The 25,385-nt window shown below is 40.0% G+C and overlaps 1 protein-coding gene across 3 annotated transcripts in view; it reads right to left on the bottom strand.

The window, feature by feature from the left end:
• MAGI3 (membrane associated guanylate kinase, WW and PDZ domain containing 3) overlaps positions 1 to 25,385 on the bottom strand; it is a 248,229-nt gene that overhangs the window by 35,123 nt on the left and 187,721 nt on the right. For all 3 annotated transcript variants that reach the window (XM_045478688.1, XM_045478689.1, XM_045478690.1), the window contains exons 7-11: positions 14,187 to 14,244; positions 9,937 to 10,031; positions 4,321 to 4,509; positions 1,458 to 2,063; positions 197 to 228 (exon numbers count right to left, since the gene is read on the bottom strand). In XM_045478688.1, the coding sequence (XP_045334644.1) occupies positions 197 to 228; positions 1,458 to 2,063; positions 4,321 to 4,509; positions 9,937 to 10,031; positions 14,187 to 14,244 (980 nt within the window). The remainder of the gene's footprint in view (positions 1 to 196; positions 229 to 1,457; positions 2,064 to 4,320; positions 4,510 to 9,936; positions 10,032 to 14,186; positions 14,245 to 25,385) is intronic.

Here is a 25,385-nt window from a genome sequence, read left to right as displayed (position 1 = left end):
TACTTCACCGGGAAAGCACACCTCCTCTCTAACTCACACGCTTCCCCAGAGCTTCTGATACAAGCCCAGGGCAGAATGCCTCCTCACTTCTCCCAGTCGATAATCACCACCACAGAGGGCTGCTCTTAACGGAGGGGAACGTGCCATCTCCTTTGCTGTGTTGGGAAGAAGGATTTGAGGACCACTGTATACTCACCATCTTGGCAGTTTTAGTTGGTGAAGGAGGACCTTAAAAAAAATGAGCCAAATTTTAAAAACAGAAGAAGCATTCCCAGATCACAAGTACTGCTCATGTCTATGATAAAACTAGCTTCAACTTTTAGTGGGCTAGTAAATTCTATGGCCAACACCCTCTATGTGCCAGGCATTGTACATATATTATCTCATTTCATTTTTCTGACAATCCTAGGCATAAATGTTACTATAGATCAGGTAAACAAAGACTCAAATAAATTACATTACTTCCTTATAGCACAGAACCAACACGTAGCAAGGGAGGAAACTGACATCAGTCCTATCTGACACCAAACCCTGGTCTCTTTGTTGTATTTGTCGGAACCCTGGATAACTCTCCAGCACTCACAGGGGGATCTTCCCCCAGCTCTGAGCACATTCTACAGTATCACCCAGAGAAGAAACAAAAATAGTTCAAAGAAATGAGAATAGTGAAAAACATCCCAATGAAGTTCAACTGCTCATTTGCCTCAAAAATGAAAACTAAAAGCCAGAGAGAGAAGTGCGAAGGGCTAAATTTTATTCTTTCAAATACTAGTCGTTCATAGGTATGGATTTACGAAAGCCCATCAAAATCCAACTTTATGATTAGTCCTCGGAACTGGATTTATGTCTGCGAGCAGTTCGAGTCAGCTGATGACCTTGGAAAATAAAAATTATATTTCTCTCACATGAGTACTGTGGGATTTAATTAACATTTACGGACAGATACTAAAGCTTAAGATAAAAGCCTTATGAGCACCAGCTATCATGATTGCTTTTACAGAACAGATTAATACACCATCCAACATTTTGCGTATTCACAGAGACGCTAGCTCTTTGAAAACATCTTCGGTACATTACAGAGGTCCAGATGAAGTACCACTGGTTGAAAGCGTCTATTTCTATTAGTGTCATCAACAGAGAAGATGCAATGAAGAGGACACGTTTCATTTGAAGCAGCATAATGCTGCGACTCTCTCTCATCACGAGAGCCGTAAATCAGATTTTAAAGAGAATACGGAGGGAAGAAAATCCATCACGGACACGAATGAAACCACCAATAACTGGAAAAACTGCTGAAGATACTGCTTACGGAAGCAGGCAGACGGAACCTTAAGGAAAATGCACACTAATTACCAGTTAAATCGGCTGGGAAAAGAGGGATTCTGCCCTGGAAGGAAGGACGATTAACAGATATAAATGCACGAACAATGAAGCGTTTTCCTTGTGCTTTTACTCACCTCCTCTCAAGATAAGCAATGGTACATCTGCACCTACTGGAAACTGCTTTAGCACCTCTACCACTTGGAGATGTGTTAAATTCTGCACATTTTGATGGTAAATTTCCTTAATTATATCCCCCTTCTGTAGGCCTTGACACCACTGACTATCCAATATCATTTTGACCTTCTGTCCTGTTGGGCTGTCAGCAATTGCAAACCCAAAGCCTTTAGGGCCCTTAATCAGAGGGATAGTCACTAGTTCAGGCTGGGAGCTGCCTGATGATGCCATCGATGCTCTCTGCTCGCTCGGGTCTGATGGTCCATTGAGACGGTCACTGATCAAGGCGTGTCCCGGTTTTCCATTCTGGTCCAGAACCACTGCTCCTGACTTAAAATCCTGAGTATTCACACAAGTCTCTCCCTTGGTTAATGACTGTCCGTTGATGACAGGCGTAGCAGCAACAATGTCCACAACAGGATCTTCATTGTCGTCAGGGAGTGGATACCCGCGACATAAAGTGAGGTTTACATACTGATTGACAGGTACCAATTGAAACATCTGGACAACATCTGCATGGGTGTGACCAAGGACACAGTTGCCATTGATGTCTACAATAACATCACCTGCGAAGACACAATCGCGTTCAAAACATTAAAGCCACCAAAGTAAGTTAATTTTCTGTTGGAGGAGGAACAAAAATCAATTTATCATCTAAATCTGAATTCTGGAACCCTCTTGCTATTCATTAACTGCTGAAAAGACAGATTTTGAACACAGACACGTACGTCATTCTCCCTTCTGTGGTTCTTCTCTAAAAAGAATACAAATGTATAAAACCTTAATTATCTCTGCAGCAGAGTTATGACCTCAAGCTCAAGGGAATCATTTGGAAAATAACTGTAGATTCACACTGTCACTGTTAGTATATCCTCTGAGTCATACCTAAGCAGTCACACAAAGCTAGGCATGGAGTACTCAGCACGTGGAAGAGGAGGAAATAATTCCATCAGCTACTCGTACAAACAGGCGATCTTTAAATACCACCTTATTTCTTCATCTTAAGAGGCCATTAATTACAAAGTGCTTACAAATTCTTCCTAGTTTGAATAATGTAGGCCTGAAGAGGAGAATAATGTAAAGTTATGAATCACTTTGCCTTTAGCATCCCTTCTTTTCATAGAGATTTTCAATTTATTGTACTCACACTTCAAAAGGAGAAACACGCGACAAGAAAACTCAACCCAAGTGAAGAACGTATTATTTAAGACACCGAAAAGTCAGCTAAACTAATTCTTGTAAAATTCGGTTTTGCTTTCCTGATATACATTACTCCGACCACTTTGTTCCAGAATCATTGCTACTTGACATTCATCAGCAGGGAGGTTTTTTTAATGTAGCCTTAACTTTTAAAATCTGTCCTCTAATGTCTCATCCAGTTGCTGTTTTTATTTGAATGTGATTATTTAAAAGGTTATTGCCAAGTAAAGATGCTTTAATTTGTTCTGATTGCACGTAGGCTTTGAAACATCAACACGAATGGTATTTAAAAACAAATGTGAGTGTGCAGAAATTTGTTTCATAATCTATGAAGACACAGAAATAATTAGACTAATAAAAAACAAAGTTCTGACTTTTCCTCCCCTGGTAAAAGTTTCCAGAATGTGCACAGAAGTATTGTATTGCTATGCAAATTAGACATCAGTTTTAGACATATCTGCATCTATATTAAGAAACAGCATATACAAGAGCTACAAAATGTTTTGTGGGCAAAATATTACAGAAGTCAAGACTGAAAGCTTAAAAATTTTTACTATTAATTTTAATCTCTAGAGTTTGTTACTCTCATAAATAAAGAGTGAAAATAATTTTCCTTATAAACGTAACTTTTGATTATTTTAAGTTTTCTTGTTTTAAGTCTCTGTCACTTAAATGGGAAAGCATAATATGAGAGATGTCATATCCTAATTGAAAATAAGTAGATATATGCCATCAAAAGTACTATGACAAGTGAACTGTCCAAACGGGGGACTCACTTGCATGGTATATGAAATATCAGAAAAGTCCAGCAAAACGGCACAAGAAGCAACCTCAGTGACACAGTAAAATCTTTCTGGAAAAAGGTGCTTACACCTCCCCCACAATTGTAACTGGTCTTGAACTTCCTCTAACCCCCTCAGCCATAAAAACTGCCAGCCATATAAAAATATCTAACAATTACCCAGTAAAGACTTTGGGAAAACTATACAAAAGACAAATTTACACAGCCTTGTAAAAATGGTAATTTCATGTCTGTAATTCTTAACATGGGAGTTTAATTTTACTAACAACCAATAAGACTGAGGAAGCAAAAACCAAACCAAACAAAACAAAATAAAACTTGGGAAAATTTGTGGGACATCATTTGTTTGATAATCACTATAAACATCACAATGGATCATTTTCCCCAAAGATTACAGGTAAATATTAAATAGTTCCAAAAGTACCCCACATCATCAAAGAAAAACAACCAGTTTTCTGAGATGATTAACAAATCTTTATCTTAGCACAAAGAGCTGTCTCAAGGTGATACAAATTACTCCAAAAATTAATACATTTCATATGTTTTTTCCAAGTTTTGCACTTACTTGTAAAAAATGGCCCTCTCTCAAAATTACTACGCACTTAAAGGATAAACTATTTTAATACAGGAATTTCCTACCCTGTTGTATAATTTAGTTCTCTCTCTCTCAACTATATATATGTAGTATACACATGTAGTTAGAACATATGCAAAATATATTATATGTAAGTTTTATAAATGTATGTATAAACAAAACCTTTTCACTATAGTTTTTGTTGACAGTATCATTACTCTTCAAATAATTCTGAAAAATTTGCTACCTGGTGCAATTTTCCCATCCTGAGCTGCAGGACCATCTTTCAGCACATTTTTCACTTGTAGGAACTCATCAGGCCTATCTCCACCAATAATGGTAAAACCAAATCCCATTGTGCTTTTCTTCAATGATGCTCGAATAAGGATGCCTTTCAGCTGTGATGGATCTCGAGTAAAGTGGGATTTTTCCATATCTGTACCAAAATGAGAAATGGGTTTGAGAGTGAAAATACTTACAATGAAGATGGCCATCAAAGTCAAACTTTCAAGACAGTCTATATAAGTAGAAGAAATCATAAAAGAAAGCACATTAGAGAGAATCTAATACTATGAAGCAGAAGTTAAATTAATAAACTATAAATCACTTGAAAAAAAAAAAAACTTAGCCAATGGTTCATTTCTCTTTTATAGGACTCTTCTACGTTATATGAAAGGTAAAAACACCTACTTTATCACCCCCTCATTGCCCAATTTGTTTGTCCTTTTTCTCATCCCAAAGAGTCCTTCATATGAAGTCCAAATGACACGCCTGAGGGACCACCTTTATTATTAAATTCCTTAAAGTCTTGGACATCATTCAGCCATACATTTCATTTAAAAAAGCATCTACTAGCTCTACTGAGAAAACACTGTTCTAGGAAGATGAAGGCAACTGTCACAAACTTATGAAAAAGAATATACTGGGAACTTTTTATAATTCACAACTCAGGCTTTCTGTAGCCTTCAATTTGTATCTGATGTGAAGGCATGAATCCCTGACCTAGCAGTAAGTAGCTTCACATTTCTTTCCCTTTTATTCATGTTTAGTAAATACTTTAGGAAGAAAACAAACATAGCTCCATTAAAAAGCCTATTTTTAGAGGTTTCCTCAGATGATCCTAAAACTAAAAGTGATCCATATTTGCAAATAGCACCACCCTTCTCTCTCCCCTCCTCTCCTTGACCACGGCTGTCATTAGGGCACTTTGAGAACCGTGAAAGGGTCAAATTGTGCAGAGTAAGAGCTTACGAAGTGTTGTTTAAATGAACTTTTGAAATGATAGTCTAACATTTTCTGTCAAATATTTAATAGTTTATTGAGATAAAATCACATATGGTAGAACTCGGCCATTTAAAGTGTACAAGTCAATGTTGTACCCCCCGTCACCACCACCTGATTTTAGGAAATCCCCCCCACCCAAAGAAAACCCCACGCCTGTTGCGGCCACTCCCCATTTCTCCCTAACCTGTGTTCACACCCTAGTGTTTGGCAATCACTAATCTACTTTCTGTCTACAGCTTTACCCAAACTGGATGTTTCATATAAATGGACTCATATGATATGTGGTCTTTTGAATGATTTCTTTCACTGGGCATAATGTTTTTGAGGTTCATTGGTAAGTTTTAGCATGTGCTGGTACTTTATTCCCTTTTTATTGCCAAATAACGGTCCATTGCAGGGATATATTATATTTTACTTCCCCATTTTTCAGTTGATGGACATCTGGGTTGTTTCCACATTTTGGCCATTATGAACAATGTTGTTATGACCGCTCGTGTACCAGGTTTTGTGTGGGTACATATTTTCAGTCCTCTCATGTATATACGAGGACTGAAGTATAGCCATTGCCATAAACATAGAGTAACTTTGTTTAACATTTTGAAAAACTGCCAAACTTGTCCAAAGATCCTGCCCCATTTTATACTTCTACCATCACCCAGGAGGGCTCCGATTTCCCTGCTGTGTTGCTAACACTCGTTACTGTGGGCTTTTTGATTCTAGCCACTCCAGTGGGCATGAGTGGGATCTCACCATGGTGTAGATGCTCATTTCCTTAGTGACTTAAATCAACAAAGGTGACTAGCTTCATGCACGGCTCGCCCTCAGCACTAGCGTCCAGCCCAGACCCATTTGTATGTGGCTGCTGCGGCCCCTCTTAAAAAGGCTTCGAAGAGACATGCGTTAAAGCTCGTTGTCAGTTAGAAAAGAGTAATCTTTGTGGCTGCCCCATAGGGTAGCACAGATTGTGCAGTGTGCAACCAGCTCCCTCAAGAGACAGGGCTGCCCTGAAAATACTGACAAAGGCAGGCTTGGGGTGGGAGTAGGTCTACTTTATTTGACATGTTCTTCCTAGGGTTGCTGATCTCTTACAAGTGAAAGCACTTGACATGAAAGAAGGAAAGGAAAGGGAAAAGGAAAAGGGAAGGAGAAAGAAAGAAAGAAAGAAAGAAAGAAAGAAAGAAAGAAAGAAAGAAAAGGGAAAGGGGAGGGGAAGACGAAGGGGAAGGGGAGGGGAAGACGAAGGGGAGGGGGAGGGAGAGGGGAGGGGAGGGGGAGGGAGAGGGGAGGGGGGAGGGGAGGGGGAGGGGAGGGGGAGGGGAGGGGGGAGGGGAGGGGGAGGGGAGGGGGAGGGGAGGGGAGGGGAGGGGGGAGGGGAGGGGGAGGGGAGGGGAGGGGGGAGGGGAGGGGAGGTACCTAATTCATGGGATTGTTACAGGGATTGAACTAGGTAAAGCATCAAAAGCACGGGCAACAAGGCCTGACAAACAGTAAGCGCTCAATAAATGCAGATGACCACAAACACATACATGCTGTCTAAAGAAGGAGGTTCCTGGCTTACAAACGTGAATACTTCTCCATGTGGCAAGCATGTCGTTGGAATGGATGCATCAAACAACTGCAAGATGCTATCAAGGCATCTGAAGAGGGACTGTAATATTAATAACCTTGCAGAGATATTGAGTCTTAGATGAGAAGATGTACACAAAGCATCCAATCGAGTACCTGACCCAGTATCTCCAATGAACGGTAGCCATCATTCTTCCAGAACTTCTATCGCTTCTAGGAAGCTTTTCTTGCCCTTCTCATAGTCAGATTTAATTTTTCTCTCCTTTGTTCCAACTCTCTCCTTTGTTTATGTCTGTTATCATACTGTACTAAAATTAGGTGTCTAGTTCCCTGCCTAAACTGTGAACTCCTGAAAGACAAAGGCTGAGTCATTCTTCTTCTTTTAATGCCCAGCTCATAGGAGAGAGCCTGGTTATCTAAATTAATAGCACGCGCATGGTCCCTACCCTCAAGGAGCTTAGAGTTTAATGAGGGAGAAAAAAATCTCCCTTGACATGTGCTATGAACACATGGGCACTCACAAACTGTATATTATAATACAAAGAACTCTGAATTTAAACTCCGTAAAACTAGGTGCAAATTCTGGCTTGACACTCACTGTGCTTCTAAGCAAAAGGCTTATCTCTACTAATGTCTCTCCTGTGCAATGGGGATTCATGTTTCCCTCCAGTTAGTATCCTCTGTTTACCCTCTTTCAGTCAAAGCTATAAAAACAGTTGACTATACCCATCGTCTCTGCTTCATCACCCACCATTCCCTCTTCCTTCTGCTGCATTTTTACTTCTTTTCCACTTGCTCTTGCTAGAGTGACAGATGACCTCCATATTGTCAACCTCAGCGTACACTTTTCAATTTCCACCTTTCTTGACTTTTCACCAACATGGGACACACTCAACTTCTTTTGGAAACTCATTTCTTCTCCTGGCTGCCTCCACCTATGGCCGCATCTCTTGTTACTACCCCACAAATCTCTCATGTGCTAGCTATTCCTATCTGTTCTTTGGCCCCTAGACCACCATTTCATGCACCTATGGTTTTATACATTCTGTTCCTTTTAACTCTTCCTGACACTTAAAGATCCACTTCTAAAGTGTCCTCTGTTTTGAAAGCTCCTCTGTGTCCTTGACCTGCTCCACCAAAGGAGAGGTGAGCACTCCCTCCTTTATGCCTATTAATACATCTCTATTAATACAACATGTATATCTCTATTAATAACAAGGAAAGTATTGGCCACCATTTGCCGGATACCATTGTAAGCACTTTATACATACTAATTTGCATGCTTAGAAACACCTTCAGAGGTAAGTGTTATTCTTATTTCTATTTTATGGATAAAGACACAGGGGCACAAAGAGTTTAGGGAACTTATCCAAGGTTACACAGCTGGGATTCATACCTGATCCGTCGTCTGCACATTTAGCTGCTATCTCAGGATGGCACCTAACACCATATGTGGCAACCATTAATTTCCTATATTAGAATGTGAACTTTTTTTTTTTGTAATGTTTATTCATTTTTGAGGGAGAGAGAGAGAGCATGAGCGCTGAAGGGACAGAGAGAAAGGGGGACAGAGGATCTGAAGCAGGCTCTGTGCTGACAGCGAGCCCGATGCAGGGCTTGAACTCACCAACTGTGAGATCATAACCTGAGCCGAAATCTGATGCTCGCTCAACTGACTGAGCCACCCAGGTGTCCCCAGAATGTGAATTCTTGAGGGCAAGACCTAATCATTTTTGAGTAACATGTGACTGGCAAAGCACTGGGCATACAGTAGGTGCTCAAAAATATTTGTTAAACTAAAAATGCTTACTAAAGCAAATGGAAAACTTAAGGGACGAGACTATGGTTTTTGAAGAGTAGCTGTAAGAAACAAGTGCTTCTTGGGGCGCCTGGGTGGCTCTGTCAGTTAAACAGCCAGCTCTCGGTTTTGGCTCGGGTCATGATCTCTCTGTTCTTGAGTTCCAGCCCTGCATCAGGCTCTGCACTGACAGCAGGGAGTCGGCTTGGGATTCTCTCTCTCCCTTTCTCTCTGCCCTCCACTGTTTGTGCACACACTCTCTCTCTTTCTGAAAATAAATGAATAAACTTAAAAAACAAAAAAGAAAGTGCTTCTCTCATTGGCAACAGAAGTGGGGAGTCTGCTTGATTATTATAATATGACTGTGTAGACAGAACCCTGGTTATTAACTACAGATGGAGCAGGGGGAAGGGATGGGGAGGGATGAGTAGAATGTAAGAAATTCCTGGGCAGCTTTTTCAAAATACACATGGCTGGGCTCATCAAAATATCAGGTTCCATGCATTTTAAAAATGTCCCTCAGGGGCGCAGACAGTTAAGCGTCTGACTTTGGCTCAGGTCATGATCTCGCAGTTCGTGGGTTCAAGTCCCTCATTGCGCTCTGTGCTGACAGCTCAGAGCCTGGAGCCTGCTTCGGATTCTGTGTCTCTCTCTCCCTCTGCCCATCCCCCACTTGCATTCTGTCTTTCTCTTTCAAAAATGAACGTTAAAAAAAAATTTTTTTTTAAATGTTCGCCAAATGATTTTGAATTACTAATATCCTACCATTCCACCTGCAAATCAATGATACAGGGAAATAACATGGTGGATTTATTCATATCAGTTCATCAAGAATCCCGGATGGTTACAGACCTCAGACCTAAGCGTTAACTTGGGAGAAGCTCACAATGAATTAGAGATCTCATACTGTCCCGGCCTGAAACCCTGGGAAACAATGCAATCTTCACACAGCAACCTCAAACCCATAACAAAGCCATGCAACATCTTCCACCAACAATCTCACACTTTCCATATAAGCAGCATAGAAGTAGCAGGACTCTCAAAATGTTGAGATGTTTTATTAAGATAATTCCCATGTTTACACTGATAACAATGAGACATTCTCTGTTGAACTTCAAAGCCCCAACAATAAAAAGTCCAAGCTCGCTTTCATTAAGTCAATAAATAAATTTCACAAGGTATTCTTGGGAGAAAGGATTGAGGAAAAAGTTCTACCTGGTTTTGAAGGCCCGGTATCAGCCTGTCCTAACTGCTTTTTCCGTTTGGCTTCCTCCACTGGATTTTCAAACTGGGTTTTCTGGTTAAGGTGACTGTAAAATGTGGAAAAATAAGCATTTCAGTTTAAGAAGAAAGAATTATGTTAGTTTTAAATAGACTCTTATTCCATTCCATCCCCATATGGTTAAGGGGCAAACACGTATCTGTAGACTACGGAACTTAGAGAAGCTAAAAGATGGTAGATGGTTTTGGCAACTAAAGAAGGGCCCATGGAAGACACCTAGGGTGAAAGCTGCTGAAGGATTCACTACAGCTTCTGAATCAAGGAACCCCACAGAGCCAATGACAGTTTTCAAAACCGTAGGAGAAGCCCTCACATTTAATGCAATCAGAATGGTTGGCAATGGATCAGTTCATTTTCTAAAAAGCAGTTAATGGTAGGAGGATTTTAATTCAAGTTTTGTTAAAATGAAGCAGCTATAAAGCTGCTTTTGGAAAAATCTGAGTATAGCAGCTTTCTAGAATCTTACTATTATTTTTCCAACTGACTCACCCACATCAATTTAGCAGAGCAACTAAGAGAGAGATTTGCTTGTATCAATTTGTATCACAGAACTTTGCCACACTTAAATTTTGTCATAATTATGTAATAATTAATATAATTAGGTAATTACATATAAATTTGACTGGTATTTCTGATTTAGGAACATTCACGACTGCTGTGGAAAGCACACAGCCACGGGGAGACCAAGGGAGAGCGGCTAGCCAACAGCAGTCAATGCATGGCGGGCAAAAGTACATTTCCCTGGGGTGGGGGGGGGGGGGGGGGATGGGGGGGATGGGGGGGGGAGCAGAGCACCGTTTTGTCTGGCAAAGTCAGTCCAGTGGAAGCTGGGTGAGAACACAACTACTGTACAAAAGTTGTTTCAACAGGTTTCATACAGAAGCGGTGGGGTTTACATTCTAGCACTTCCACGGTACAAATATATTTCAGCCAAATGATACACATTTTCCAGTAGAATCCATTTTAACAAGAAGTAGCATTAGCAACTACCAACGATTAAACAGCAAATCATGAGACTCTCAGATTATGACTGCTTTCCGATAGGCTGGATATTACAAAATTTGCACAGAAACAGTTCTACAACTTGGATAATTACTTTGCCATCTGTGAGCATCAATGGTGCTGATGAAAGAGGACAGCAGGGACCCGTCAGGTATGCTGACTTTATGTCATTCAGGCTTCTAGGACATTATTAACTCTGCAACAGATGTAGTTACTTCATTTCAGGGTCTAAATATGGCAAGTTCTACCTGAAATTCTTTGGGTGGTGGTTTCACTAAAAGTAAACTTCACTAAAAGTAGGGTTCTGTTTCCTATCGAGGGGGACCCCTGGTCAGTGAGTTAACTGTTAAACCCTCTGGGAACATGAAGATCTTTGGTGTTAACTTAAGTACTGTTTTCAACATTATTTGTTGGGTACTGACATGTCACAGATTCTTGAAAAAATAAAACCACCAGAAGTGACACTCAGAAAAGAACGAACCTGTTTAGAATGAACCCTGGCCTGCGTTAACATCATCAGCTGGAATGACTCATTTTGCCAGCGAGGCATTCAAACATAAGAAGTAGCAATTTGTATTTATACTCTTCATAATGTGTGGGAAAGGAGGGGAGGAGTACTCAACTGAATAATCCCTTTCCTGAAAATTCTTTGACAAAAGGATGTAAGATTCTAGCGAAGGGAGTAATTGCACCTGTCACCTTAAACTACTTAGATTAAAATGCTACCCAAATAACAAAACAAAACAAAAAAGTAAAAAAAAAAAAACGCCCTCCTTTTCTTTTGGTTACTTATAGCCACAATATTGTTAAGATATAACAGATTTTGTTTTCCATATAACTAGCTATGGGGAATAAGAGAGAAGAATATCACAGATTACCAGAAAAATTAAAGAAGGGGAGCAAAGAAGCATGATTATATAGATACCCTGGAATCTCATCCGTATTAAAACTTTGTGTATAATAGGTAGATTTAAAAAACTCATCTCAACAAACAAAACCGGTATTCTTTCATGAAGAATTTGAGATATTAAAACAGATGAGTACTTTGACTTGGAAACCTACGAGCATCAAGAAATTTAACGCAACACTATGAAACAACGTTTCTAAGTACATAAGCATTCTTATAGAAGGCCTGCCATTAGATTTCTGGAACAATTTTATTTGCAAAAATAAATTAATCCATTTCAGAATCGCATCCCCGAAAATAAATACTTGCAGAGAAAAAGTGCCATTGCAGTTGGTGTTACTACTACAAGGCTCCTGCCAAGAGCAATCATTGTGCCATCTGGTTTGACAAACTGAGAGAGCCAAAGAGTAGCCGTTCAAGTAACAGCTTTTTATCTCCATCAGTAAACTCACTGCAGATGACTATGGTCGGGATTCAAAACCTAACTAATCTGGGAATCAAGCCACACTCCATGGCTCAGCTGACTCCATACTAATGTGCATCTTGAGTACAGCCTGCTCTTTCTTAATCTAATAAATTACCCTCCTGTAAAATGAGCTGGTTCTGGGACCAATCATACAAAATCATGTTGCTGCTGCTTTTGCTTCTAATTCAGGCTATTTCATATGCTCTGTGACAACTAGGAACAGGTCACTTCAGGATTCGCCCTGAGGTTGCTTCGATGTTGTATCTTTGCTTAATGAGAACCAGATCATTTAGCCCAAGATTTTATAACAGGCAAATGACTTTCACCTCTTGACCATGTATTCAGATTTACTTGGAATGGACAATAAAAGAATGAGAATCGTTATTGCAGAAATTTGTTCAGCAGTGTCAATGGCAATTAATAGTTTATGGAAGCCAAATGTAAATAGACCAAACAGCTAGGGGGAAACATCCCACAAAACCTTTCAGTTGGCCTTCAAATAGTCCTTTGACTCGAGAAGCGGTGGTTTCTTTAACTAAATATGCTTTAGGGAAAAAAAACAAACAAACGAAAGAGCCGCTGTGTACTTTTCACACCATAATATCAGCAAGATATTAAGTAACACAACAAAAATAAAATTAGCATCGCCATCCGAAGGAACCGAAGTATCGACATTGTGAAGTTCTCTACCTACAGGTCAAAGTGAGTCGTTTTCTTAGGGTACAGGTTAGAGTTTAAGAAATCATTCCAAATATCTAATCACAGTGACTCATATAACAATCTACACATTAGAATAAAGACTAGACGTACACTTGAAACCACTGTAATCTTGTGTGTCAACTATATTTGATTTAAAAAAAAAAAAGAGGAAAATTACAACAGGAGTCAGAGATACTGACTTTAGGGATAAATACTAGGAAAAGGCGTTTGTTTACGCCACAAAGTGATGAAACAGTAATCGGCAATTATAAAACTAGAAGATTCTCCTCTTTGCTATTTTTTCAGGTAATGATATTCTGCCTTCACCACCTCGGCAGTAGACTGAGACTCCTACCTACTGGGAGGTATATATGCCTACGGCTATAGGGAGGTACATAGCAACATTTCTGATGCGATTATTTGCTGGAGGTCAAAATTCTACCTATAGCATCTGGAAAGAAAGCCATCCCAACGGTCATAACAGCGGAGCAATTGGCTAAATTAAGAAAAGGGAAAGAAACACTGCATGTTGATGTTATCCTGATTTCTGTGACTAACACAGGCAGGTGTTTGTGCTCAGCTCCTACATGGAGTTATGTTTAAATTTAACCATAGCAGCTGTGTTAAGAGGCAACTTTCTTCCCCTCAAAAGAATACTAAGCTTTCCTGGATTAGTTCCTTATGAGACAGTACACTCCTAATCCTGTACTCCCCAACTTTGGATCGTTACGGCACGCTGCCCTTTCCCAGTCTTCGCGACCAGATAGCTGTAGTGTTGGAAGTGACCTTAACGTTTCATCTAGTCCGTGCCCTCATGTCACTGTTTCCTATCTACTACTTTTCTCCTTAAAGGCTGTAGTGGTAACAGTAACACTTGGAGCTATTCGTCAGCCTGGCAGCTGCCCTCTTGCTCTATTTACTTCAAAGCCAACTTTTGGGGAGCCCAGAACCACGGAGATAAATGCTCGCTGCCCCTCCTTCTAATTCCCCTAGTGGAAAGCCTTGAAAGCTGGACTGCAGACGCATGAAGTGTTGTATTCTGTATTCCCTAAAGCTGTATAATGAGGGAAAAACATTTGGGAGAATAGTAACTGCGGTAACAAACTTACTCGACATAGTACGTCCCATACTGAGGGTCCTCTATTTTCTCCCAGCCATAAGGAAGTTCTGTAAATTAAAAAGAGAAATGGAGTAAAATGCCAGATTCCAAACCAGCAGAAAAGAATTCACCACGAGTGAATTGAAGTGTCTTTTATTTCATGACGCTAACATTTGGGAGACCGACAGAAAGCTGAGGACTCACTTTCAAAGAACAAACACAGTTTGAGTCCGAGTGGCTTCTTCAATAGCTAGTGAGTGTCTCAGCAGGTAATTAGAAGCCCAGAACAAAAGATGACATTCAACTCAAAAGCGTTGACAGGAATCCTAAGCCATAAAAATGTTAATTATTTAAAAAATCATCTGGTATGGATCTTTCATTTAAACAGCTTTATAACGGGGCACCTGGGTGGCTCAGTGGGGTGAGTGCTCAACTCTTAAACTGGCTCAGGTCATGATCTCATGGCTCCTGGGTTTGACTGACAGTGTGGAGACTCTCTCTCTCTCTCTCTCTCTCTCTCTCTCTCTCCCCCCTCCACCCCCCCCCAAATTGAATAAATAAACTTAAAAAAAAAATAAACAGCTTATAATGCTGATGCAAGTCACACCCTATAGTTCAATACAAGCAGCAGCTACGTGTTCAATTTTTCACTATTATACATACGACTTGTCAATGATTTCTACTATTCTGACCCACTTCTCCCCCTAAAAAAAGTCCGGCCTTGGATTTTTGCCATTGCAGGTGGGCAATCTAGATTTCCCTAAAATCTAAGAAAAATACCTACTTTCTCTTGCATTGAGTTTCTGAATGAAAATGTAAAATAACTACCACAGCTCCTTGTGTAGGATCCGTATTTGTGTCTGGTAACAAAGGAATATCTTACGCAGGATTATTATATATTATTTAGCCCAGGTAACTAATAAAATATAACCAGAAAAACCAAAGGTAGCTGAATTTCTCATAGTTAAAAAAATAAAAATAAAAAATTCCAGTCTTTCCAATAGAGACCGAAACTGTCAAGAAAAAATCCTCTTTTCCTTTCCACTGTTTTCCTAGTTAAAGCTTCTGAAGAATCATTTTATTAGTGAGACACAGATTTAGTTGGCAGGAATGTTCCTAGCAGGTGGTTTTAATGCTAGCAGTTTACACGTAGGAGCCCAGCAAGGGGGAGTTTTTTAAAAACCCAGTTATACACTATGATGATCCATACTTTTATTGTCAATTTCTTTGAGAATGTTCTTCTGCCAGGCCAAAACACACACATGTGCGTGTACACACACACACACACACACACACACACACACACACACACACACACACACACATGACGTATGCTAGACAGCAAATAGGCTTAGAATATATCCAAAGATTTATTAATTCTTTATCACTTAGCTGCAGTTTTGATGCATGGACTTTGTAAGGAAAAATTTCACTGTAATGAACCTGACAAGCTATCCAGACTATTATGCTAATAAAATTATTTCACATTCAGAATAAAAGGAGAGAATAGATGACTAGCCTCTGGATGAAAGCTCTGAATCACCTTCATCCCCTTTCTCCCTCCTATTTTTCTGCCTGTGTATATATATTGATTGGTGGTTTTGAAGCTTGGTGAGTTTTTGTGGTTCTCCTTTGAAGGACCTGGCTGAAATGTCTGAAGTGGAAAAGATGAGAATCGTTGAAAACGGCTGTATGAAAACAGAATAAAACAGCTGAGAAGAACTAGACACACTTCAGTTCGCTTTGATCTTCCACAGCTATGCAGCAAATAACTGTCAATTAAGTAGGTATGATAGTTTATACCAGGCAACTGTTATATGGGTAGGAGTATTTGCTGGATTATTCTGTAAAAAATAAAAAAAAGGTCTTTCATAATATTACCAAAGCATTACCATTAAGGATCTTCCATGGAAGAGATTTTTTTTCTTTAATAGGAAGTTTCTTGAAATAGCACGGGAACTGAATGGTGCTGAGTAAGGATGGATGCTATTACTGCACCATGGCTGGATTTATGCTTTGTCTTTAGAAAAGTTTGCAGAATTGCAAGAACTGTAGACAGAGCTGAAACATTCCACTTGGTATCTAAACAACTTGCCAAAAAAATGTATTAATACTTAATAAGGATACAAGATCGACATAAATAGATTTCAGTGTTAATCTGGAGTTGATTCAGCATTTTAATTAGCAACTAACAGATAAAGCACAGCCCTTTCTTTAGGAGAGTAAACAAACTGGTACTTTATCTCCTGGGTTACTTACTTAAAATTTTTTTTATGTTTATTTTTGAGAGAGAGAGAGACAGAGACAGAGAGAGAGTGAGGGTGCCAGCAGGGGAGGGGAAGAGTGACAGGGAGACAAAGAATCCCAAGTAGGCTCCACATTGTCAGCTCACAGCCCGATGTAGGGCTTGAACACATGAACTGTGAGATCATGACCTGAGCCAAGACCAAGAGTTGGACGTTTAACTGACTGAGCCACCTAGGCGCCCCGACTTACTTTTTTATTATTTATTTGTTTTTATTTTGAGAGAGAGAGAGAGAGAGAGAGAGAGAGAGAGAGAGAACATGAGCGAGCAGGGGAGAGGGGCGGAGGGAGACAGAATCTTTTTTGAAAAATTTTTTAGATGTTTATTATTATTTTTTTTTAAGTCTTTTTTTTTTTAATTTTTTTTCAACGTTTATTTATTTTTTGGGGGACAGAGAGAGGCAGAGCACGAACGGGGGAGGGGCAGAGAGAGAGGGAGACACAGAATCGGAAACAGGCTCCAGGCTCTGAGCCATCAGCCCAGAGCCTGACGCGGGGCTCGAACTCACGGACCGTGAGATCGTGACCTGGCTGAAGTCGGACGCTTAACCGACTGCGCCACCCAGGCGCCCCAGATGTTTATTTATTTTTGAGAGAGAGACAGACAGACAGACAGACACACGGAGCGTAAGTGTGAGAGGGGCAGACAGAGAGGGAGACACAGAATCTGAAGCAGGATCCAGGCTCCGAGCTGTCAGCACAGAGCCCGACGCAGGGCTCGAACTCACAAACTGCGAGATCGTGACCTGAGCCAAAGTCAAATGCTTAACTGACTGAGCAACCCAGATCCCCTGAGAGAGAGAATCTTAAGTAGGCTCCGTGCTCAGCATGAAGCCCAGCACAGGACTCAATCCCACGACCCTGGGATCATGACCTGAGCCAAAATCAAGAGTTGAACGCTCAACCGACTGAGCTACCCAGGCACACTTCTGGGGCTACTTTTAGTTATGGTTTTAAACCTTTACTACTGATACCTTTAGCCAGTTTTCTGCAGAGCAGTTTAATGCAGATAAAGGAGCAGTTATTGCTTGCCCATTTAAAATAAAGTTAATAAAAGCAAAATTAAAACACTTAGCGATTTTATACACTATCCACTGGCTCAATTAATTCACTGACTTCCTCTTTTCCTTTTCCCTCTCTTCCTCTTTCCTTCTTCCTTATGCAAAAATAATTAGAAACACAACCCAGTTCTTGACCTCAAAAAGTTCACAGTCTAAGCAGAGAAGCAGAGAAGAGAAATTACATAATCAAGATAAACACTAGCTTTTTGGGGGTGTGCAGTGGAAGGATCCCAATTGGCTCATAAGAGTAGCTACCAGGAAAGTCTTCTAAAAGAGGGTGATGTTTGGGCAGTCTTTAAGGATGATTTGGAAATGGAGAGAATGGGGTCATTCCAACAGATCAAAGAGCACTGAGGGGTTAAGAATGGGTGGCATTTTCAGTAATTACAAATAATTTGACAGGACTGGAGTGAAGGCTGTGTGCAAGGTGTTTATCCTATAAGCAAGCATCCGACCACATTTCTTGAGGGCCATGTTAAGGATTCTGATCTTTATTTAGATAACAATGGAACAAAATTAAGTTCATATTTGAGAAAGATTATGGGGCCGCAGTAACAGAGGATGGAATCGATGGGAGTGGAGAATAAAGACAGGCAAATTAGAAAATGGTTAATAGCCTAGATAAGGAGTCATGAAGGCTGGAACTAAGGCAGTGGTAGAAGGAATGGAGAGAGAGAATGTTTAATACAAGGCAAAGTAACAGGATTCAGAGACTAACATGAGATCGAAGGAGGAAAAGACAGGAGGCGGCCAAGATGATGCCCAGGATATTGGCTCTTCTGGCATGAGACCGATACATTAACAAATATTTATTGAATACCTACCATGAGAGTAGCTATGGGAATAGGAGAGAGGTATTAATTTCCATTTAGAGGCATTTAGGGGAGAAATCATATGTAAAAACTGCCTAGTACATTCCCCAGCACCAATGGACACTCAAGAGATGGCAGGTATTTACTTATTTAATTTTTTTTTAAATATGAAATTTATTGTCAAATTGGTTTCCATACAACACCCAGTGCTCATCCCAACAGGTGCCCTCCTCAATGCCCATCACCCACTTTCCCCTCCCTCTCACCCCCCTGCAACCCTCAGTTTATTCTCAGTTTTTAAGAGTCTCTTATGCTTTGCCTCCCTCCCTCTCTAACTTTTCTTTTCCTCTTCCCCTCCCCCATGTCTATCTCTTAAGTTTCTCAGGATCCACCTAAGAGTGAAAACATATGGTATCTGTCTTTCTCTGTATGACTTATTTCACTTAGAATAACACTCTCTTGTTCCATCCACATTGCTACAAAAGGCCATATTTCATTCTTTCTCATTGCCAAGTAGTATTCCATTGTATATATAAACTGCAATTTCTTTATCCATTCATCAGTTGATGGACATTTAGGCTCTTGCCATAATTTGGCTATTGTTGAAAGTGCTGCTATAAACATTGGGGTTCAAGTGCCGCTATGCATCAGCAGTCCTGTATCCCTTGGGTAAATTCCTAGCAGTGCTATTGCTGGGTCATAGGGTAGGTCTATTTTTAATTTTCTGAGGAACCTCCACACTGTTTTCCAGAGTGGCTGCACCAATTTGCATTCCCACCAACAGTGCAAGAGGGTTCCTGTTTCTCCACATCCTCTCCAGCATCTATAGTCTCCTGATTTGTTCATTTGAGCCACTCTGACTGGTGTGAGGTGATATCTGAGTGTGGTTTTGATTTGTATTTCCCTGATGAGGAGTGACATTGAGCATCTTTTCATGTGCCTGTTGGCCATCTGGATGTCTTCTTTAGAGAAGTGTCTATTCATGTCTTTTGCCCATTTCTTCACTGGATTGTTTTCGGGTGTGGAGTTTGGTGAATTCTTTGTAGATTTTGGATACTAGCCCTTTGTCTGACATGTCATTTGCAAATATCTTTTCCTATTCCATTAGTTGCCTTTTAGTTTTGTTGATTGTTTCCTTTGCAGTGCAGAAGCTTTTTATCTTCATGAGGTCTCAATAGTTCATTTTTGCTTTTAATTCCCTTGCCTTTGGAGATGTGTCGAGTAATAAATTGCTGCGGCTGAGGTCAGAGAGGTTTTTTCCTGCTTTCTCCTCTAGGGTTTTGATGGTTTCCTGTCTCACATTCAGGTCCTTTAACCATTTTGAGTTTATTTTTGTGAATGGTGTAAGAAAGTGGTCTAGTTTCATTCTTCTCCATGTTGCTGTCCAGTTCTCCCAGCACCATTTGTTAAAGAGACTGTCTTTTTTCCATTGGATATTCTTTCCTGCTTTGTCAAAGATGAGTTGGCCATACTTTTGTGGGTCCATTTCTGGAGTCTCTATTCTATTCCACTGGTCTATGTGTCTGTTTTTGTGCCAATACCATGCTGTCTTGATGATTACAGCTTTGTAGTAAAGGCTAAAGTCTGGGATTGTGATGCCTCCCGCTTTGGTCTTCTTCAAAATTACTTTGGCTATTCGGGGTCTTTTGTGGTTCCATACAAATTTTAGGATAGCTTGTTCTAGCCTCGAGAAGAATGCTGGTGCGATTTTGATTGGGATTGCACTGAATGTGTAGATTCTTTTGTGTAGTATCGACATTTTAACTATATTTATTATTCCAATCCATGAGCACAGAATGTTTTTCCATTTCTTTGTATTCTTCAACTTCCTTCATAAGCTTTCTATAGTTTTCAGCATACAGATCTTTTACATCTTTGGTTAGGTTTATTCCTAGGTATTTTATGGTTCTTGGTGCAATTGTGAATGGATCACTTTCTTTGTCTTTGTGTTGCTTCATTATTAGTGTAGAAGAATGCAACTGATTTCTGTACATTAATTTTGTTTCCTGTGACTTTGCTGAATTCATGTATCAGTTCTAGCAGACTTTTGGTGGAGTCTGTCAGGTCTTCCACGTATAATATCATGTCATCTGCAAAAAGTGAAAGATTGACTTCATCTTTGCCAAGATTTCCTTTGCCTTTGATTTCCTTTTGTTGTCTGATTGCTGATGCTAGAACTTCCAACACTATGTTAAGCAACATCCCTGTCGTGTACCTGATCTCAGGGGGAAGCTCTCAGTTTTTCCCCATTGAGGATGACATTAGCTGTGGGCTTTTCGTAAATGGCTTTTATGATGTTTAAGTATGTTCCTTCTATCCTGACTTTCTCGAGGGTTTTTATTAAGAAAGGATGCTGAATTTTGTCAAATGCTTTTTCTGCATCAATTGACAGGATCATATGGTTCTTATCTTTTCTTTTATTAATGTGATGTATCACAATGATTGATTTGCGAATGCTGAACCAGCCATGCAGCCCAGGAATGAATCCCACTTGATCATGGTGAATAATTCTTTTTATATGCTGTTGAATTCGATTTGCTAGTATCTTGTTGAGATTTTTTGCATCCATATTCATCAGGGATATTGGCCTGTAGCTCTCTTTTTTTTTTTTTTTTTTTTTTTGCTGGGTCTCTGTCTGCTTTGGGAATCAAAGTAATGCTAGCTTCATAGAATGAGTCTGGAAGTTTTCCTTCCCTTTCTATTTTTTGGAACAGCTTGAGAAGGATAGGTATTATCTCTGCTTTAAATGTCTGGTAGAATTCCTCAGGGAAGCTATCTGGTCCTGGACTCTTATTTGTTGGGAGATTATTGATAACTGATTCAATTTTTTCGCTGGTCATGGGTCTGTTCAAGTTTTCTATTTCTTCCTGTTTGACTTTTGGTAGTGGGCGGATGCTTACGAATTTGTCCATTTCTTCCAGGTTGTCCAGTGTGTTGGCATATAATTTTTCATAGTATTCCCTGATAACTGCTTGTATCTCTGAGGGACTGGTTGTAATAATTCCATTTTCATTCATAATTTTATCTATTTGGGTCATCTTCCTTTTCTTTTTGAGAAGCCTGGCTAGAGGTTTATCAATTTTGTTTATTTTTTCAAAAAACCAACTCTTGGTTTCATTGATCTGCTCTACAGTTTTTTTAGATTCTATATTGTTCATTTCTGCTCCGATCTTTATGATTTCTCTTCTTCTGCTGGGTTTAGGGTGTCTTTGCTGTTCTGCTCCTCGTTCCTTTAGGTGTGCTGTTAGATTTTGTATTTGGGATTTTTCTTGTTTCTTGAGATAGGCCTGGATTGCAGTGTATTTTCCTCTCAGGACTGCCTTCGCTACATCCCAAAGCGTTTGGGTTGTTGTATTTTCTTTTTTTTTTTTTTTTTAATTTTTTTTTTTCAACATTTATTTATTTTTGGGACAGAGAGAGACAGAGCATGAACGGGGGAGGGGCAGAGAGAGAGGGAGACACAGAATCAGAAACAGGCTCCAGGCTCTGAGCCATCAGCCCAGAGCCTGACGCGGGGCTCGAACTCCCGGACCGCGAGATCGTGACCTGGATGAAGTCGGACGCCCAACCGACTGCGCCACCCAGGCGCCCCTGTATTTTCATTTTCATTTGTTTCCATATATTTTTAAATTTCTTCTCTAATTGCCTGGTTGACCCAGTCATTCTTTAGTAGGGTGTTCTTTAACCTCCATGCTTTTGGAGGTTTTCCAGACTTTTTCCTGCGGTTGATTTCAAGCTTCATAGCATTGTGGTCTGAAAGTGTGCATGGTACAATCTCAATTCTTGTATACTTATGAAGGGCTGTTTTGTGACCCAGTATGTGATCTATCTTGGAGAATGTCCCACTCGAGAAGAAAGTATATTCTGTTGCTTTGGGATGCAGAGTTCTAAATATATCCGTCAAGTCCATCTGATCCAATGTATCATTCAGGGCCTTTGTTTCTTTATTGATCCTGTGTCTAGATGATCTATCCATTGCTGTAAGTGGGGTATTAGAGCCCCCTGCAATTGCCACATTCTTATCAATAAGGTTGCCTATGTTTGTGATTGTACTTTTTTTGGGGCTCCCGTATTCGGCACATAGACATGTATAATTGTTAGCTCTTCCTGATGGATAGACCCTGTAATTATTATATAATGCCCTTCTTCATCTCTTGTTACAGCCTTTAATTTAAAGTCTAGTTTGTCTGATATAAGTATGGCTACTCCAGCTTTCTTTTGACTTCCAGGAGCATGATAAATAGTTCTCCATCCCCTCACTTTCAATCTGAAGGTGTCCTCAGGTGTTAAATGAGTCTCTTGTAGACAGCAAATAGATGGGTCTTGGTTTTTTATCCATTCTGATACCCTATGTCTTTTGATTGGAGCATTTAGTCCATTTACATCCTGTGTTATTACTGAAAGATATGGGTTTAGAATCATTGCGATGTCTGTAGGTTTCATGCTTGCGGTGATGTCTCTGGTACTTTGTGGTCCTTGCAACATTTCACTCACAGAATCCCCCTTAGGATCTCTTGTAGGGCTGGTTTAGTGGTGATGAATTCCTTCAGTTTTTGTTTGCTTGGGAAAACTTTTATCTCTCCTTCTATTCTGAATGACAGACTTGCTGGATGAAGGATTCTCGGCTGCATATTTTTTCTGTTCATCACATTGAAGGTTTCCTGCCATTCCTTTCTGGCTTGCCAAGTTTCAGTAGATAGGTCTGCTACTACTCTTATGTGTCTACCTTTGTAAGTTAGGGACTGTTTACCCCTAGTTGCTTTCAAAATTTTCTCTTTATCCTTGTATTTTGCCAGCTTCACTATGATATGTTGTGCAGAAGATTGATTCAAGTTATGTCTGAAGGGAGTTCTCTGCGCCTCTTGGACTTCAATGTCTTTTTGTTTCCCCAGATCAGGGAAGTTCTCAGTTATGATTTGTTCAAGTATACCTTCAGCCCCTTTTTCTCTCTTCTTCTTCTGGAATTCCTATGATACGGATATTGTTCCATTTGATTGAATCACTTAATTCTCTAATTCTCCCCTCATACTCCTGGATTTTTTTATCTCTCTTTTTCTCAGCTTCCTCTTTTTCCATAATTTTATCTTCTAATTCACCTATTCTCTCCTCTGCCTCTTCAATCTGTGCTATGGCCGCCTCCATTTTATTTTGCACCTCGCTTATAGCATTTTTTAGCTCCTCATGACTATTTCTTAGTCCCTTGATCTCTGTAGCAATAGATTCTCTGCTGTCCTCTATGCTTTTTTTCAGGATGGCAGGTGTTTAAAAGTCAGAATTGATAGAACAAAAATGAAGAAGATATAGTGAAGAAAAAGTTAAGGATGGTAACTGGTTTGGGGTCATGGACGTGACGTCAGTGTTGAGGGCAGGAAGGGAGGGTACACAGAAGATTCAGCTCAATTTGGGAGGGAATGCATTTGAGGGGCCTAAGGAACATCCTGGCAGAAATATCTCACCATCTCAGGGAAACAGGGACCTGGTCCTCAAAAGAGAAACACAGAAGAGAAGGATTTGGGAGATATTGCATTTAAAAGCCACGACAGTGGACAAGATTACCGGGATATATTGTGAGAAGAAAAAGGTAGAGAACAGAACATCAGGAGTATTAGCCATTTAAGGAGCAGATGGAGAAAGTAACAACTGTCAGGGGGAAGGATATCAAAGAAGACAGGGGAGCAGAGCATGGTCAATACTAATAAATGCTCTGGAAAGCTGTCGTTCAAAAGAGGCTGAAAAGAGACGTTCAAATTTGGCAGTCAGAAGTTACTGGTGACCTTAAGACAAGCACTTTCACTGAAAAGGCAGGGGGAAGAAGTCAGCATATTGTAGTAGTAAAGAGGAAGACAGAAGGTGGAGTCCTTAAGAAGATATAACTTTTTGTTGTTGTAAAAAGGATAGTTGAGAACTGAAGGAGGGAGGGTCGAGAGAAAATGAGTTCATTTACTTTTGAGAGAGGAAAGACCTAACCATATTTTTCTGGATTAGAAGCCAAAGCATTCTCCCCAAAAGCTGATTCAAAAGGAAAAGCCATTTCTGGCATATCAAGCAGCTGGTTGGTCCTAAGGCCCATGAATTTATCTTTCTCTCCTGTTCCCGCAATCTTATTTAAATACACGAATTGCAACTGTTTTCTCATTGTGGAGCTGATAATTCTCTTTTATCTTTCTTGAAGCTCCAAAATAACATCAACACTCAATACTTTTTATAGCTTTTGGTAAAAATTTAATCTCTCTTTCATCCTAAGAGGAAAGGGGTGAGTTGAGTATAAAGCAGATTCCTGATGTTGTATTTTTAAGATAACTTTTTAACCTAAACAACTAATTATTTTAGTTGAATGAAGATAGATAAGTACAGCAATTAAACTGTTAGAGCCTAAATACATGGTTGCATTCTGAAGGTCAGAAAACTAGGAAGGAAAAGGGCAAGTTTTAGAAACTAAGGTTTTTCTAGAAGACCTTAAACGTTTAGCCGAATGCAAACAATAAACGTCTTAAACTGCAAAAATTTACATTTAAGGTATCATTATTACTATTTCCCCTCATTCAGCATCTGGTCTGCAAGGCACGATGGAGAATACCAATGTAAGTCAGATATAGTGTAGCTGGAAATACTGTATTGTGGGGCGGTTTCCCCCATTCGGGGGGATGCACAGTGGAAGTGCTAATGGTTGGCTGAGCATCAAACAAACAGGCTCAGGGTTCCAAACTGTGGGATTCCCGCAGGTAAGTACAGGTGATAGGAAGGCATATCTAGTTGTGGGGATGGAAAGTACCTTCCATCAAAAAGTTTTGAGGGGTGCCTGGGTAGCTTGGTTAAGTATCCAACTCTTGATTTCAGCCCAGATCAAGGTCTCACAGTTGTGAGATTAAGCCCTGCATCAGGCTCTGTGCTGAGCATAAAACCTGCTTGAGATATTCTCTCTCTCTGCCCCTTCCCTGCTCACATGTGCACTCTCCCTCTCTTAAAAAAAAAAAAAAAAAAAAAAAAAAGTTTCAAACATTCCTACTATACTAAATGCAACTGTGGTTGATC

The sequence above is a fragment of the Leopardus geoffroyi genome, chromosome C1 (assembly GCF_018350155.1).
Source record: "Leopardus geoffroyi isolate Oge1 chromosome C1, O.geoffroyi_Oge1_pat1.0, whole genome shotgun sequence".
Classification (NCBI taxonomy): Eukaryota; Metazoa; Chordata; class Mammalia; order Carnivora; family Felidae; genus Leopardus; species Leopardus geoffroyi.
The sequence above is the reverse complement of the archived record's forward strand: the minus strand, read 5'-3'. Positions and strand labels throughout refer to the sequence as shown.